This window comes from Pelmatolapia mariae, linkage group LG18, assembly GCF_036321145.2.
Source record: "Pelmatolapia mariae isolate MD_Pm_ZW linkage group LG18, Pm_UMD_F_2, whole genome shotgun sequence".
Lineage (NCBI taxonomy): Eukaryota > Metazoa > Chordata > Actinopteri > Cichliformes > Cichlidae > Pelmatolapia > Pelmatolapia mariae.
Genome location: NC_086243.1, coordinates 25,776,942 through 25,794,665, shown reverse-complemented (window position 1 = coordinate 25,794,665; position 17,724 = coordinate 25,776,942). Strand labels below are relative to the sequence as shown.

The following is a 17,724-nucleotide window of genomic DNA, read 5'->3' as shown; positions in this document are numbered from 1 at the left end:
CACTTATGGATGGGTCAGTAGTTGGCTCCCTGGTCTTCTGTAAATGAAGCTTTCTATGATGTATCTAACTTTTTTTTTTTTCGTGGTAACCTAAACCAGTATTAGTTTTGGAATAAATGTGAAACTGGCAAAATTCAGTATGTGTACCAGCTACACACCGTCTAGCTTCAAATACTGACTTTCTTGATCCTCAGGAGTAAAAACACTCATATATGTTGCTTGAGGAATGCTTATGTGGGTCGGTAGGACGAAAGCAAGTGCTATGACTCTTTAGGTGGTAGACTTGGCATGGCCAAAATAATCACATGCACAGATAAATATTTCGCATCTGATGGGGGCAGGACCAAATTATAGCTTCAGACAGCTGGTTTTGCTTCTACTGGCTCTGTAACGCCTTCCTTAATGTCTGTAATGTCTTTAAATTTTGCACAGCTACAGGCTGTGTCTCTCTCACCCCTGTGACACTACAATATAAAATATGACCCATCAGTCATTAATGAGCCATGGAAGACAGAAGTCACTTTCACAGTCTACATTAGCAGGATGGCATGCAAAAAAGAGATTTAAATTGACGTCATAATTTCCCCTTCGGCTCTTTTCTAAGAAGGCCTCATGAGCATTTTTGCCTCAAGCTAATATTAAAGTCTGACTGTTGTAGAACGCTTTCCTCTGAGGAGGCTATAGAAAACAAAGGGATCTTTGACAAGCCTAAAGGTCAGCCTGGAGGAGGCTAAAAAGGCTCTGCTCTGTTGTAGCATCTCTGGGCAATACCAGACAGCCAGACAGCATCCCGCTGGGCTGGATGATTGCTGCCTCTCATTGCTCACATTTACCGGCCATATCTTCCATTTCGCATCCTTGAAGTCCCCGCATCCTCGCTAAGCCCTCGCTCGCCCCCCAACCCCCTTCCCATCGCATTCATGCACATGAAATCAATAACAACACTTGAATGCTATTTCTCCGCTCTGAGAGGGAATGGCATACGTCAGGCGTAATGGTTCAGTGCAGTGTAAGTATTCCTCAAGGGACAGAGCTGAGCAGGGGGATGGTGGAAGGGAGTCGGGTGAGGAATTAAAGCTGATTTCATGCCCCCTTAAGACCCATGTGAGTTTTAACCACCAATTATTGCCTGTGTTACCCATGGGCAGCCAGGGGCTGTGAGTGCTGACCACGAAGCCAATCAGGGTAGCTGCGCCGCACAGTCTTTTTCAACAACAATCACACCGTAATCATAAGTGATTATATGAGTCCACCGCGGCTTGTATTCCTCTTTCTATTTAATTATATTCTCTTATATATACTTTGCAAATGCCACTCAATAATGCCAGCCTTCTGACTCACACACAAGATCAAAAGGACATTAATATGACAAGAAATATATCTTGAATGGCAAACATCATGTTTATTCAGTTCAACACCAGACCGTAATGGCCCCCAAATACCCACCCAGCTATTCCGTTTCCTTCTTCACGCCTCCCCAGGTGGTCTGGAGCTGAACTGCTTCTCTCTTTCATCACCTCCACCATCCCTCAAAGTTAATCCCCCACCCAGCTCTGACAGCCATGTTTTCTTCGGGTCAGGTAGTCAGGCGGGTTGTGTGGTGTGGAGGTACTGATGGCTCCTGCAGCCCCGTGAAGGACAGGCTCGGTGGAAGCGGAGTGTTCAGATGCAGACAGAATGAGGAAACCGAGGAGGGCGGCCTCCTCGCTCTGGGTTGTCGCTCCGGCAGGTTGAGCACAGATCAGACAGTGACTGGCTGTTGTCTGTGTGCATGTTGTTGTTTTTGTTCCTTTACTAGGACACTGTGGATGGATGGGCTTTAAAAAAAAACACGGCAGGTTCACGGCAAGTCCCACAAGTGGGACAAGGTTATCCTTCATCTCTCTGAGAAAAACCTTACTATAAAATAAAAATAAAAAAACCTTTTATACGTGAGATGATTTTAAATGGAAGTTATTTATGCTGGAATAGTTTTATCCTTTTTTATGGGTTGTTTTAGATTTAAACTTTCACCAAATACGATTAGAATCTGTTTTGCAAAAATAACCATTACTAAATAATCAGTAGTTAGTTGCAAACCTTGAGTTTCCTTGAAATAATACATAGATAAAAATTCTTTATTGTTGCTTAGTCATTGCATTGGCTTAAAAAATCTAAACAAGCTCTCAGGATGTCATGAAGGTTTAATATAAGAGAGGTTGAGCTCTAAACTTCTCTGTTATGTCCTCTTCTGCAGACATCATCACCTGCAGGGCTTAATTTGTCCCAGATCCTGCTAGAATAGGAGCTGGTGCCTCCCAGACTGGGACCGGCACTTATTTCACTGGATCCAGCACCTCACTTGTCACTAATGAAATCTACCTGGAGAGAACTGGTAAAATGTCAAACAGAAAATCAGATTTCTTCAAACCATTAGATTGGCTTGATTCTCAGCAGGCCAAAGTCATTTTGGCAGTTCAGACGGCATGGCTATAATTGCCAGCACGTTCTTCTTTCAAGGGCATCAAATATTGCAGTTTTGCCAAAGCCGCTGGCGTCTCAGAGATATGCGCAAGGTGTCCTTTGGCTTCGATACCTTGCCAGTATTTGACACCCTGAGGATGAGGACAGGTTCTAATAGCTGCAGCACAGCAGGTAGCAAAAGCAGTGCTGCAGAGAGGGAACGACAGGAAAGTGAAGGTCAACTAGAGGGAGCTGCGAACTGTAAACAACTGCTCATTGTGAAAGTTGAGACTATTAAATGTAAATAATAATGATTTGTTTGCTGATGTTTTTTCTTGTGTAAGTGTCTGAAAAGTAGTTTTTAGGAAAATCCCTGATGTATCAGTGTTACTGTAAAGCCCGGACAATATAAAAGAAAAAAAAAAGCCAACAATCATGCGATGCTCTATGCGCAAGCACCAGGCGATGATGTGAAGAAAAAACTCCTTTTGTAAAAGGAAGAGACCTCTGGCAGAACCAGGCTCAGTGAGAGGCAGTCATCTGCTCTGACTGGTTGGGTAGAGTGAGGGGAAAGAGGAGAGAAGAAAGAGAGGATAGGGACAGACAACAAAACACAGACTGTGTGAGAGATGAGATCAAATTTAACAACATACAGCTGTGGTGTATAAACACCTGGGGAGTGAAAAGAGGTGAGTGGAAAAGAAATGCAGAGGGTATCGCAGGAAGACCCCCAGCAGCCTGAGCCTATAGCATGATAAGTAAGGGATGCTTCAGGGTCAACTGATTCCAGCCCTAACTGTATGCTTTATCAAAAAGGAAAGTTTTAAGTCTAATCTTAGGAGTAGAGAGAGTGTCTGTCTCCCAAAGCCAGAACTGCTTCCGCAGGAGTGCGGGCTGGTAGCTGAAGGCTCTGCCTCTCATTCTACTTTTGGAAACTCAAAGAGTCACAAGTAAGCCTACAGACTGAGGTGGTTCCTTTAAAGGTTTATTAGAGAACTGATGTAAGTGAAACAACAAAAAAGCATCGGCAGGTCATGTTCAGCTATGAAGACGAACATTTTAGACTTTTAAAAAATCTTTCTTTGTGTGTGAAATGCTACCTTTTTTAATGAAATTGTGTGAGATGTTAAGAGGCCCCAGATACACACTGCTTTTGAGTAACAGTCAGGAGCCAAGAGTTTAGTGTTTACCAGTGTTTTGCAGTTTTTAAAATTATTGTACTCCCAACTGCCACAAAAGCAAAGCCACTGACAGATGAAGTGAATAACATTACAATTTTCTGCTGGTAAAGCTTTACTGCTGGTATGTAAATGGTGCTTTGACACACAACACCTACTCAAAGATTGTTAAAGGCCAAGAAGGCCCTCCCTCCCATGCCCACTGGACTGAAAGGATTTGTCACCAGCGCTACAAACCACTGGAAATCGCCATAACTCCCAGAGGTGCCTCGGTGATTTTGTGGCAAGAGGGGGACCTACACAGTATTAGTCAGCTGGTTTTATTGTAATAGCTGATTGGTGAATGACTACTGGCTTAAAAGTAGACTATTTTCCTTTAAATTGTGCTGGAGGAAAATATGAAGTACCATTGAAATTGGATAAAATTACCTTTCACTCCCTAAAGAACTGCACAGTTTGTCGTATACCTACTGCAGAACGACTCCTCCCAGCCTTTATATCAAATCACCCTTTTATAGAGAAACTGTGGCTCAGTGGAATAGTTTTTTTTTATTCTGCTGAATTATCTCAAAAATAAAAAGATTCCTGGAAAAATCAGAAAAGCTTTTAATCAGAGCAGCTAGACTGTTTTATGGTACAGCAGAAAATACTTTTTCTGATTTTTTTCCCCTCATCTGTGTCTTTTTCCCACTGCTGGTAAGACAAAACATAATCAGGATTGGGAAATTCACTGAGTTGCATTATTGATCACAGCTTTGATCAGGTGTTGTAACCAGAGACTGATAAAAGAAAGAAAAACTCTTAACACTCAGAGTTTAAATGTAGCATATCTTTTAATTATGTTCAAAGGCATTTTGTTCAGTAAGGAGGAACAAAGGCAGCGATTTCAAAGACATAAATGATAGATGTGTCTTGAATTATAAACCATTTGTTGCATGAATCTTTAAATGGAGTTCGAATTTCAGGAGGGTTTCGAGGATAAATTAGATGTGAAAGATATTTTCGGTTCTTTGGAGTCAGCAGGCGCTCGCGTCCCATCTCGAGGTAAACCACAGTTTACCTGGACTTTATCGCCTCAACCCAGAACCACCATATTGGATGGGTCACGTAATTCCGGCTGGAATGGAGAACCTCGTCCAGAGCATGCAGCTTATTTCTTAGTAATAGCCTGACCGAGCTCCCCAAAGAGGCCAATTCTGGCCAGCAAGGCCCACTTAAATGCTCCGTGAGACAGAGGAGGAGAGAATAAGGTCTGTGGAGCCACTTAAAAGCCCCTGGGTAAAAATGGGATTTCTGACCTGCTCCGCTGGTGTCGCAGCTCTTCAGCCAGATTAGCTGTCAAAGCTCTGCCAGGTGGGAGAGGAAGGGCCAGGGGAAGACGGGAGGAACTGATGGATGCTGGTGCTGTTCTTGGTGATGATGTAGACCACCAGGACCTCATTAGCTCAACATTTCATCAAACACAGTGGCACCAGCATGGCTCTCTGTGCCTCCATCCATCTCTCTCTTGGCCCTCTTTCTCTCCCTCCTTTACATATCCTTGATTTCCGTACCTCTTCTGTGGTCCTCTTTTCGTTCCTGCCTCTTTTCCATCTTTCTGTCACCTCCCCCCCCCCCTTTTTTTTTTCTCCCTGCACCTTAAGGTCTCATTAAACAGATGAGCCCGCTCCGCCACTAATCTGCCACTAAGTCAAAGTCGGCAGATGACGACGATAATGGCACATCTTCCTCCACCCCCGCTCCACCCCCACACATATCAGGCTATTATCATTTGTTCTTGTTAATGCCAAGAAAATGTAAATTTGTTATGGCTATAAGAGTGTAAATAACTACCACACGTATCAGCTGGGGTGATATTTCAGGGCACATTAGAGGGCTCTGCAGGGCTGGTTTGCATATCATTGATTTTCAGTGCAGTGGTGTGTGTCTGTGTATGTGTGGCAGTGCGAGGGGAATCACAGACATGCCCACACATACATGCAAAGCATATGTGCAGCAGCTTCATACATACCAACAACATGCAGGGCAGCTTTACATATATAAATAGGGCTATGCAAATGATTTATGTGCATGCCGTAGTGAAAAAGAGGTCACACTTACATCAGCGAGCCGTGGTGTTGTATGTTTTTAGTCATAGACACAGATGTAATTTAAAATGAACAAGAGACCTATTCATTCGCTATTCATTAATTACTTATTTTCCTTATTCTCTGTCATATACTGTTACGGGGATGGATATTAGTATAACACATGGCCAAAGTTTCAAATATTAAAGCCAGTTTTGACACCCTTCGCCATCCTTCCTTTATCAGAATTAAGCTGGCGTAAAGGGAGGGCAAGGGAGCTTGTTTATTTTATGCTGCACCATGGCTCAGCATAAAGTAAAATTTAAAAAAAATGCTTCTAACTGTGAATTGTGAAAAGCAGCTGTATTAGAGTCCAAGAATACAAGCCTGGAAATGAACATAATCGGCTGCTTTAATAATAGAGCAAAAGAAAAAAGGAGCTCTGCTGTGGCAGCTCATATATGGACAGGAGCAAGAAGAAAAACACCATCTACAAAGTAGAAATGAATTCAAATAAATATGTTCATGTTGTAAATACCCTCATGTTCATCAGGCAAAAGCAGTATTTATGCTATCCTTACAGCTGTCAGTATAATGATGAATATTGTTGTGATAGTCTGTGTTTCTATTGACATGGTTGTCCTGTGTGCTGTATTTTATTAACAATATAATGTTTTGTGAGTTTCCCATAAAGTATTGCAGGTGAATTTTCTGCATCTTGGTGTTGGTTTTGGAGGTAAACACACATTTTTCTGTTGTGTGGGAGTGAGAGAAAGATTTAAGGTGAATCCTTTATAAGACCCCGGGGTTTCTACCAATCGCAAAGCAATATGACAAGCTACATATACCCAGGAGGCTCTGTCGCTACCCATTTGTCAACAAAGCATTTTCTGCCTCAAACACATTGTGAAGCTTTTTACCAAAGTTCCCCTAGGTGTGCATTTCTGTCTGCTTTGCATTTCTCTGTATAAACCAAGGCTAAACAGAACTTCACAGCGTTTTTGACTTGTGGAAAAAAGAGTTTGTAGACTTTCAAACAAATAACTGCAGAAAACTAACAGAGAAATTCTGCTGCTGTGCTTCAGGGGTATTCACGGAAGGATGTGGAAGCCAAATATTGTGAGAAAGTTCATGTTTGCTTACTTCCTGTTTTTTTTTTTCTTCTTCTTCTTCTTTGCCCTCTTCTCTCACTCAGCCTCTCAGGATGCACTGCCACACCTGCGCCCTGGTGACTAGCTCAGGTCACCTCATTGGAGGCGGTCGGGGTGAAGAGATCGACCGAGCCGAGTGCGTGATCCGCATGAACGACGCTCCCACCGCCAGAGGTTACGCCCGTGACGTCGGTCGCCGCACCTCCCTGCGTGTCATAGCACACTCCAGCATGCAGCGGGTCTTGCGGAGTCGCAACGAACTGCTCAACGCCAGCCAGGACACAGTATTTATCTTCTGGGGCCCTAGCAATTACATGAGGCATGATGGGAAGGGCCTAGTGTACAACAACCTGAGGCTCATGAAAGAGGTGCTGCCCAAGCTCAAAGTCTACATGATCTCCTGGCAGAAGATGCTGCAGTTTGATGAACTCTTCAAGAAGGAGACCGGCAAGGACAGGTGAGGGCGTCACTGCATCAGAATCCATCATCATCAGAAGTCTAATAATAGTTCAGCTAAAGCTATAATTTAATTAATATTTAATCAGTTTTATAAAGTTTTAATCATTCTGCCCTTAAACAAACTTAACAGGTTGATTTTTATAGTTTGTACAAATGCGTTACTATCTGATCAGTCAAACATTCACATGTCACTTTCTCTGTGGAAATCAACCATATGCCACTAGGCTGTAGTCCCTCCCACATACTGTATCGAAAGCAAGGAAAGATTTTCAGTCACTACCAATTTCATTCACTTGTGTGATTCATCTGACCTTCAGGGCAGCACAGTCAATACTTTTCAAGCTACAAGTTTCACAGCTTCTTCAGCTATTACATCAGCAGAAAATTCAGCCATATTTCTCTTGTGAATTTGTCCAAAACTTTTCCAACGCATATTGCACAAAGATTAGTAAATTGGTGAATTTGGTGCAAGACTTATCGACAGCGAATGCTTTACAATGAGCTCATGTTACTGATAATGATGCTGGAATAGTGTTGCATTTTTGTTATGTGGAGTTTTTGCATTGCAAGAATGCATGCGGGACCAAAGATATGTTAACTTCGGCTTCTCTTGTTTGTCTGTGCTGTTGTTGGTCCTTTAGTTGGGCTTATGTAAAAGACAAAACTCACAGTGCAAAGAACATCTTGTAATGGAGTGAAACCAAATGCTTAAAACTGTCCTCTGCAGCCATCGTTTGCTCTTCTCAGCCATCTTTCTTTGATCTTTGTTGTCTTTTATTTTGAACCCTTCTCCGATTTTTCCGTTTTCTGTTCAAGCGAACTTTTTATCCAATCAGATTTCAACCTACACATAACATTTGAGTCACAGACAATGCTGTTTGAGGACTATAAACACGTCTTGGTTGAACTTCCACAATCCTTATTTTTGTGTAGGCTGAGAAACAAAAGTGGGACCATAAATCTGGCCCGATCCCATTCAGAGCACATAGTCTATAGTAACTATACCATATGCCTTCTCCCAAATAGTCTCTTTTATTCCAGCACCGTATGAAAGTCAGCTTGTTTTGTGTTGTAAAAGCGTATTTGTCTGTCAAACCATGGCTATGCATTTAGTAATACAGTACATACCATGCTTGCAGGAAACCCTTAAACTAAATGGACAAGAGTAGGTGGTTGCAAAGCATGCCTCTGCATTCATAATCCGTGTTGTGTTTGAAAAACAGACTTTAGCAAGTAAACCTGGATGTCATGGAAACATGAACGTGCAAGTTTCTCGCATAAAGAAGTCTCAGATATTGTAATTTATTTCCAAAACTACTTGAATGCGTCTCAGAGGGATCTACTTTAAAGTAGTAAAGAAAGGAATGTAAGTGACAAAACAAGCTTTCACTTTCTTTTGTGTGGTGTCCTAATGGCTTCCTAAAAATTACCCCGAGTTTCAGTTGCAAAATGAACAGTGTTAAAGGACTCCGTTTTAATGAGTCGGAGATGAGTTCTCAGCCCTGTGGCCATTAACTCTTAATGAAAACCCACCCATACAAACACTGTTTGTGTCTCCGTCGCTTTATCTGAGCCTTTGTTTGGGGTGCCATCGGAGATTGAATCTGACTTCAGCTTAAGATAGATGCTGTGGGGGAAATCGCCGAGCAGAGGATTTGGTGAATGGCTCAGACATCAATCCTTCAGAATCTGTGCCTACAATCATGGTAAATGTTTACAGTGAGCAGGCTTTCTCTGTTATTGTTCGTATTTACAGTTTCTCATCCTTTCTAGCACCAGGCATTAACATCAGTGAGAATTATTCGAGGTCCTTTCTGCTCCATGGAGCGTGGAAGCAGAGAGAAATAAAGCCTTAATATATTAGTGTTATATCTTTGTAATGCTTGAGATAAAAATTTACCAGAAGCTCTGTGCATGCAAAATGTCCCGTACCTTTATGAAGCAATATTTTATCTAATTTGGAAAATGAATCCCGTGTTCTTTAAGAACTGGGAGCCTGTGGACGCAGCATTAAAAGCAGAGTTTCTGGGTAATCAACCGTGCAATCGGCAACCCTGCAAGCTTAATTGTAATTATAGGTTATGCCTTTTCAGTAAAGAGAACTAATATGGTGTAGGATGATGCCACATCCTGCAGTTTTTAATAACACATACAGAAGAGAGAAGGGAAGCAGGTGTCCCTCTGCATCCTTTCTGGTAAATTGCTAGAATGAGCCTTAACTGGTGATTAGAGTCAAATTAGCTTTTGAAATAACTTTTTTCTCCCTTGTCTGTGTTTTCTGTTCCCATGATGCTTTGTTGTAATTGTTAACAGCCCAACTGTGGTTTCTGCTGAAGCTAGCTGCAGTGTAAAATATGATGATTTGAGATAGGTCAGTTATCAAAAAGATCTAGGTTGAATCCCTTTAACAGTGCGTCTTACATCAAACCTTGGCAGTCGTATTGAAGCGTGCTTTGATGGCTTATGAACATTGGTTAAAAATAGGAAAAGAGAAAAGCCACAGCAGGGCAGCTGTGCATCAGAGAGCAAGGAGACAGCTGGAACAGTGGACAAATTACATAGCTGTGAAGAACAGCTGACAGGGACTCATTTATAAAACTGACTTTTGATCAGTTTTGATCTTAAGCAGGATTTACAGTAAGCAGAAGCAAAACTTAACTTTGAGTTTATTTTAAAGCAACGTTTTGACTTGTAATACGTTTTCTGCAGGTTATGTAGAGGTGTTTCAGTTTGGGTTGTAAACACGGTCTGCGGTGACCTTTGTAGTTCTGTCCTTCTGCTCAACTCCCCTTGTTCTACTGCAACATTACGCTGGTTCCCAAAACAAAATAAAAGGGTCTGCTGCAAGAAATCTGCCAGTGATTGGCAGATGAAGCCTGCAGATCTGTCCACAGTGTTTTTATTCCCATGGAAATTACCTAACATTGTGTAATTACACAATTCTACACACTTCTACATAATGTTACATACTTTGAAATAAAAAAGTTGAACCCTAGAGTGTTATTGGGAGATATTATTGGTTATGTTATTTTTGTGACTTTTAAAAAAAATTCTATGTTGCTAATCAAGGTCATGGAAGTTACCCTCAATGGTTCCTCAGTTATTTAAAGTAAAATATTTTCTACAAAGTGTATTTGTCAAAGATGTAAGAAAAACTTATAAACTCAAAGGAACATTTTTAATGACTGACAATGCTCACAAATGTAACACAAATATAAAAGTACAGTCCTGTCCAGTCGTCTAGGCAACCACTTCATGTCACTTGGTGAAATTTAATTCATAAACTTGATTGAGCATGTGTATACACCTAAGTATAGGTTGTGCTATCCTAAAGCATGGTATTTGACGGGCTGACACAACAACAGTCTCCGTCTTTCCATAAAAGAGCAGAGCAGGCAGCTGCAAAAGAAAAGAGTGCATTTTAACAGTAACAGTGTTTCCACACAAAAAACATTATAGATATAAATTGTAAATATAACAAGAAGTAATTAAATCAAAACTAAGTAAGTCACAGATTTCAAATTACTAAATCAATTAGCAGTAATAAGACTCACAGTAAAATTAATATCAATATATGCAATTTAAGTCTAATAAAAACTGTTATAAGGTCATAAAACTGAGGAAAATCAGAAATACCTCTAAGTGTGGCTTATTAAATGCATCTGATGTATGTCTGAAAATTGACTTGCCAGTTTTAGGTGAAGATACGGTCCCACCACTTTTCATGTCATAAAGTTTCACTAATTTCTAGAAATACTACAAAAATATCATATGTCAAAAAATTAGAACAACTGTGCAGCCACAAAAGCTGTGACTTTCATTAATTTACCACTGTTACTTTCGATGTTATGGTCAGTGATGTAAGAGTAGATGGGGTGAAAAATAAAATTTCCTAAATTCCAGAAGAACACTGAAGTTTGAAATGCTCCAGGGAACTTCAGATTGTTAAGATGCATTTATGTCACTACCTGTCACATCACCTGATTTTTGCAGAGAAGTCCATATAGTTCTACAGCCACAGAGAGGTTTGGGGAGGACAATTTTGATGTCTTTCAAAGTTACCATATAGGGTTCTCTGCCAGATAAAGCCTATAGAAATCAACAAGGCTATCTGCTACAGTGACGATATAATCCTAAGTCTTTATCCTTGTTTGCCAACCAAAGATGTGTTGTCCTTCATTGCCAGCATTTGATCTACCAAGAAGTTGGGTGTTCTCCCTCGATGGTGTCGCAGAGCAGACAGAGCAGGCAGCAGATAGCAAGCCAGATGAGATGGAAAGAGGAGGGATACATAACAGACAGCTTGAAAGGCAGACTGACAGATCTGTAAAGATCACGGGCTCGAGGCTGATTGGCTCAGAGCCCTGACAGATCACTGGACAAGAATTGGCATTTTGAATGAGCAAGAAAGAGCAACAGTAACAGCCCATATCACCAAGTGCAACTGATATTTAAGGTAACAGTACAGATCTTCTAAGTTGAACTTACAAAACAGTGAGGGGAAATAAAATTTAAGTTGATTTGAGATTTATAAATTACAAGTTAAAAGTGGTATTTTCAGAGCGTGCTTAAACTGAGATTTGTATGCCTTTTTATAAATAAGTGCCCAAAACGAAGAGCTTCTGATCTTTCGAGGTAAAATTTGAGAATATTCAACAGGCTCAGCAGTGAAAAAGCTCCCTGCTAAATGAAAAGAATAGGACACATTTACAAACCAAGTAACCTTTAAAGGCCATGAAGACACCCACACGTTTCCACTTATTTTGGATGATAAGACTTTTGCTCAGGTTGAAGGTGGGCAAAACCTTTGCTGTGACTCATGAAATGTCACAGGACTCCTTAAGCTATTATGACCAAGATAAAGGTGTAATTGGTCACACAAACAACACAAACTGATGAAAGATGTGATGTGCCTCATATCAATGCATGCGGTGTGGAGATTTCCACTATTTCTACATAGGTTTTCATTGTTTAAAGACTTGTTGAGACTTGTTCTCCTTCTACTCTGTGTTGTAGTAAAAGTGCTTGCCTGGGCTCACTCACCAGTGGAAGGAAATATTTTTGCTGATCTTCTTAAATTTCAGTTAAAATGTCAACATTTATCTATTAAAGCTTAGACCCACACAGAATTGAAGAGTGCAGTCTAAAGTCTGAACTTGAAGTCAATTTACAGTCCAACACCAAACTGAAGCGAGGATTCAGGTTTGCTGCTTGTAGAGAATGAACATTAGAAAAGACATATAATGAGGGGAATGTACAGTAGTAGGAAAAGATTATATGTGGAAGGAGACTGCAAACAAAACATATTCAGGCTACATTATTGCTGCCATTTCCATGGATATAAAAAAATACAAGAGAAACTGTGATCAGACAGAACGTGATGTGGAAGTCAAGTAGATACAGAGGCGACTAGAAAAAGTGAAGGAGTTTAAATTAGTAATCAACCCTAAACACTGCAATCACTCAGGATGAAAGTGTCAGGTATAAATAACCTTGTGCACACACAAAATGAACTCACATATTTTTATACTTTTTCTTTATTGGAGTGTTATGAAATAATGATGCTTCACAGATGTTTCAGCTTGAACTTACAACAGCAAAGCATACCTGTATGTGACCTTCACACAGTAATAACAATAATAGGCTCAAAGACAGTATAGCTGCTATATATGTATAGTAGCAGTCAGTGGTTTGCACACACTCATCATTGTGGTCATTTGGGGCTTTTAATTATTTTTTTAAACTTTTCTTTTCCCAGGGTGGAAAAATAAACAGCAGCCATCTGTATTGGCTTTAAAAATACGAATTGGATGCACAAGTTTGAATTTATTTAGGATCTTCTCTGATCCACACAGACTCAAAAGTACAGCTCAAATATATCCATACACTTGCACTAATATTTGGTTAAATATCCCTTAAAAGCTTCTTGATGGCTACAAAAAGCATCTTTGCAAGGTGCAAGTTCCTAACATAGTTTTGGCTGGATATTTGACCAGCTCTGCTTGGCATAATTGGTGAAGTTCATTCAAATTTCCTCGATTTCCTGGCACCAACCTGGCTTTTAAGTGCAGTCCACAAATTTTTAAAAAGGTTGAGGTCGAGGCTTTGGGACGACCATTCCAGAAACTTAATGTTAGTGTGTAACAAAGTTTCAAGCATCTATAAAAATCTAGGAAATCATTAAAAACCCCAAATTACCATGACATTCATGATCATAAACTTCTGACCACAATTGCACAAATATAACTAAAAAACCCAACTCCATTCACCCCAAAGAGATTTAAGTCATTTCTCTCATTAGGAATGAAATGCAATGGAAAGTAAAATCTTATGTTGAAATATAGAAATGTGATTTTAAGACTCAAAAAGGAAAGCTTAACATGCAATTAAACTTATAGCTAAATGTGTACCTTTTCTGGATTTACAATCCCAAACCATGTAAACATGAGAAGCAGCACTGCTCTCCTTCACAGGGATAAATGTGTCGTCCCACTCACAGCTTGCCTCAAGTCCTTTAAAAAGACAGTCATTGAAGCTAAGAGCTTGACATTTCACACCACATTATTCATCAGCATGTTCATAAACAAGGAAATGAGGAAGACTTCTTAAGTGAGATTAGCTGCATGCCTTCTGACTAAGACCTCCACACATCCACCACAGATTGGTTGGTGTCAAAATGCTGTGCTTTGAACTCTCAAAGTTTTCAAATTTGCAAAAGAAGAGCTTGTGTGTATGTATGCCTTTGTGTGTGTGTGTGTGTGTGTGTGTTTGAGAGACAGGGCTGTTGTTATATTAAAGCCCGGTGGCCATGTTTGCATATCAAAACAAATCAGCATGTTCCAGACAAACTGGGTCCTGTCTTAATTAAATGAAAATGAGAAGCCTGTGCTTCTTCTGCGATAGCATCACTTTGGGTCGACAGTGTTGTTTGCTGCATGGACAGACTCTAATAAAGCAGCAAGTCACACAAAAGGGTGTTGTCACTGTTCATAACACTGTGGCCAGTGTGGGCCGATTGATTTGGTGGGTCTGGATTGTTCAACCACATTTTAGATCAACAGCCATTTTGTGGTGCGTTTTTCCAGCAAACACAAAGCTTTATTGGACCACAGAGAAATAAGGAGCGGCTGTACCTGAAGAGGTTGTTTTTGCTTGATTTGAAGGAAGAGAGCAAACTAAGACTGGGTTTATAGTCTCTATTTACTGTAGCTGTAGTGCATGTTTGTCCTCCGCTATTTTTATTTAACCGAATGAGTATCTTCAAAAGTTCCCACTGTGGAGGATAAAAGTAGCAAGGCAAAATATTTCAGAAGTTGGTGAAATCTTAATGTCTGTACAGAGCTAAGAAAAAAAATTTACAAGTAGTTTTTAGAATGATTTTTATTTGTTAAGGGAAAAACAACAATCCAAATCTACCTGGCTCTTTGTGAAAAAGTAAGCTTCTTTGTTTTCCTGCCTCTCACTTCGCACCTAGTCCAAGAAGATGACTGCTGTCCCTGAGCCTGGCTCAATTCAATGTTATTTATATGGCACCAAATCACAACAACAACCGCTTCAAGTCGCTTTATATTGTAAGGTAAAGGCCCTACAATAACACAGAGAATACCCCATTAATCAAGCGACCCCCTTTGAGTAAGCACTTGGCAATAGCGGGAAGGAAAAACTCCCTTTTTAACAGTAAGAAACCTCACTGCAACTACCTTATAACATATGTCACATTCAAATGACTGGTTAGCTGGTACTAGATGAATAAAACTGAAATGAAGTGATGACTGTTGTCTCATAGGTGCTCAAACAGATTGACATCAAGCCAAATAAACACCTTCAACTCTTTGTTGTGTTCCTGAAACAATATTTTGAAGTGGATCCCTTCTTTTAAACACTCATTCTTGTTGATTTTGTCTTAAAGAATCTTTCATGAAAATTAGAAAACCAGTGAAGATCTCTGCATGATTTATTAATTATTTCAGTGCGGACCTCGGTGAGAGTTCCCTTAAATTTCACAGCAGTCTACTCCTTGGCTTTCTGAGATGTTTCTTTTTACATCAAAGTCTGACCGACACTGCACCACAGCTTGTCTAAAAATGCATCAAAGCATAGACTTAAAGCCTTGCCATGACAAAACAGCAGAGTTTAACTTTTTAGGTAAGCTCTAGGGTGCTGTCTATAATGCCTTCTCATACACTTTAAACACTGGTAACATTTCCTCGCTCCCTTATTGCCTTCCCAGGAAGACATTTCTCTGCCACCTTCCTAAGAAAGAGAAATGCTCAAAGTTTAGGTGCTAAACAGGGCTTTCTTTCAGGATTTTTGCTTGACATATACCCCACAAGCCCACCCCCCCAACTCCCTGCACTGTTGTATCTGTGAGAAAACGAGGGAGAGAAGGTCTGAACACCTTTTCAAACAGCCAGGTAAACCCTCCACTCCAAATGTGTCACCTCATCAACAGCAGGCGAGCAGAGTTTCGAGATGCCTGCTTGGTTGTTCTTGTCAAGACTTTTCTTATCAGGGCCCAGGCTTTGTTTCTTTGTCTTGCCAAGTTAAAGCCTTGGCTGCTGCGGATGCTGATGCATATGTGTGGGAACAGACAAGAAGGAGTAACAAGCTTTGAGAAGCAGCAGGGTGATGAGGCCGGTCGGGAGATAAGGAACGCATGCTGTCAAAGTGCTCTCAAGCAAGAGTTTGAATATGAGCCTGCTCACTTTTCCTCCGCCACATCATTTTAAAACTATAATGAACTGTGCTTGGAAACGAATCAAAGGAACGAGCGCAGAAAATTTTTTGACACCTTTACCGTGTAGCATCCTGTTGCTTCAGTATAATGATCGCAATGTGTGCATAACTAAATCGCACCAGATGTGGTTGACATTCACGGTCATTGTCACTTTGATGATTGGGATTTTTTGAAGCACTGCAGAGAGGTTGATGCATGTGATGTTGAGGGAAAGTTTTCAGAAGTGATGAAATGGTAGAAACTCTGCATTCAAACTGTCACTAGGACAAAATCTGAGCCAAGATGAGAAACAGAGCCCTGTGGCTACACAAGTAAAAGACCCCCAAATCTCCTACAGTGGAGTAAGACATCAAAAACTTAAAAGAGACACATACTGTAAATGACCACAAACCATACAGCAAAGTTGAAAAGTTGTTTTATTGTTATGCATCTTCTAGAGCTTTTACTATATGTTTGCAGATGTTTTGTGTCATTTTGCTTCTTTTTTTTAGGTTTTGTGACTCTGCCTGAGGGGTGTTCTATAAAGAGAGATTAATGGGCCAGAGTTTTCAGTGTCACAATGGTGCATCCCTTTTTACCTGGCTGGATCACTATGGTAACTTATGCTGAACACATAATGGCTCCGGAGCAGGTTATGTTCAGAGCTTCACTTTAATATTGTGTGTAAATGCCACATTTTCACTCATTCTTTTCCTGACTGCAGGCAGTGAGTGGGAGATGGATTCCTTTCTTTGACTGGGTATTTGCCTGCATTGAGTTGGTGATGCAGCTGACGTGTAAATATAAATATATAAATAAATATAAGTAAATATGTTAAATATAAATATAAGTAAATATATTCATGGTGGAGGATAGGTTAATTGATTAATCCAAAATTGCCCATAGGTGTGAATGCGCGAGTGAATGTGAGTGCGAATGGTTGTCTGTCTCTATGTGTTAACCCTGCGACAGACTGGCGACCTGTCCAGGGTGTACCCCGCCTCTTGCCCTATGGCAGCTGGGATAGGCTCCAGCACCACTCGCGACCCTGAAAAGGATAAGCGGAAGTGAATGGATGGATGGATGGATATTCATGGTGCAAATTTGCTGCCAACTTGCAGATATTGCAGGTAATTGATCAGTCTAATTATAGGCTATATATCACTGGGAATATTAAATCAGTACAGTGGTTTCTGTGTATCCCTCATTATGGGATGGAGCTTCTCAAGTAGTCTGTAATGTTTGATGTTTCACACCTGTGCAGATGTCACATTAGACGAAAACGGTGGAGCTCAGAATAAGTGGTAAACAAATAAATGAAACGCTGAATTCACAAGATTAGATGTTTATGTCGGTATTCCCCTCTTTCCTTATTTGCACCGCCAGTATGTCTTTCACATTTTATATATATTTTTATATTCTTTATAAGACCTCTTGCAATATCTCAAACTGGAGTAGGTGGCACTTAGTTGGCCCATTTTCTGCAGAAGAAGAGTCGCCTGACGAGACTGCCTCTTTTATGTAAGCACGCACAGAAACTGAAGCAGAAAGCCTGGGAACCCATCATCTCTGAGTAGGACTTCAGTTATACTGACTGGAAACAAACTTTCTTTGTTTAACATATTTTCTATGTAATCTTATGGATTAGTTTCCTTGCATTGCTTTGTACTTTTGCGTTCTGCATCTCCTTGTAGTGATGTCATGGCGGGTAA

The 17,724-nt window shown here is 40.5% G+C and overlaps 1 protein-coding gene across 1 annotated transcript in view; it reads left to right on the top strand.

The window, feature by feature from the left end:
- The window catches only part of st6galnac5a (ST6 (alpha-N-acetyl-neuraminyl-2,3-beta-galactosyl-1,3)-N-acetylgalactosaminide alpha-2,6-sialyltransferase 5a), a 64,046-nt gene that overhangs the window by 33,592 nt on the left and 12,730 nt on the right, over positions 1-17,724 (top strand). The window contains exon 3 of the mRNA XM_063462162.1: positions 6,882-7,294. Within this exon, the coding sequence (XP_063318232.1) occupies positions 6,882-7,294 (413 nt within the window). The remainder of the gene's footprint in view (positions 1-6,881; positions 7,295-17,724) is intronic.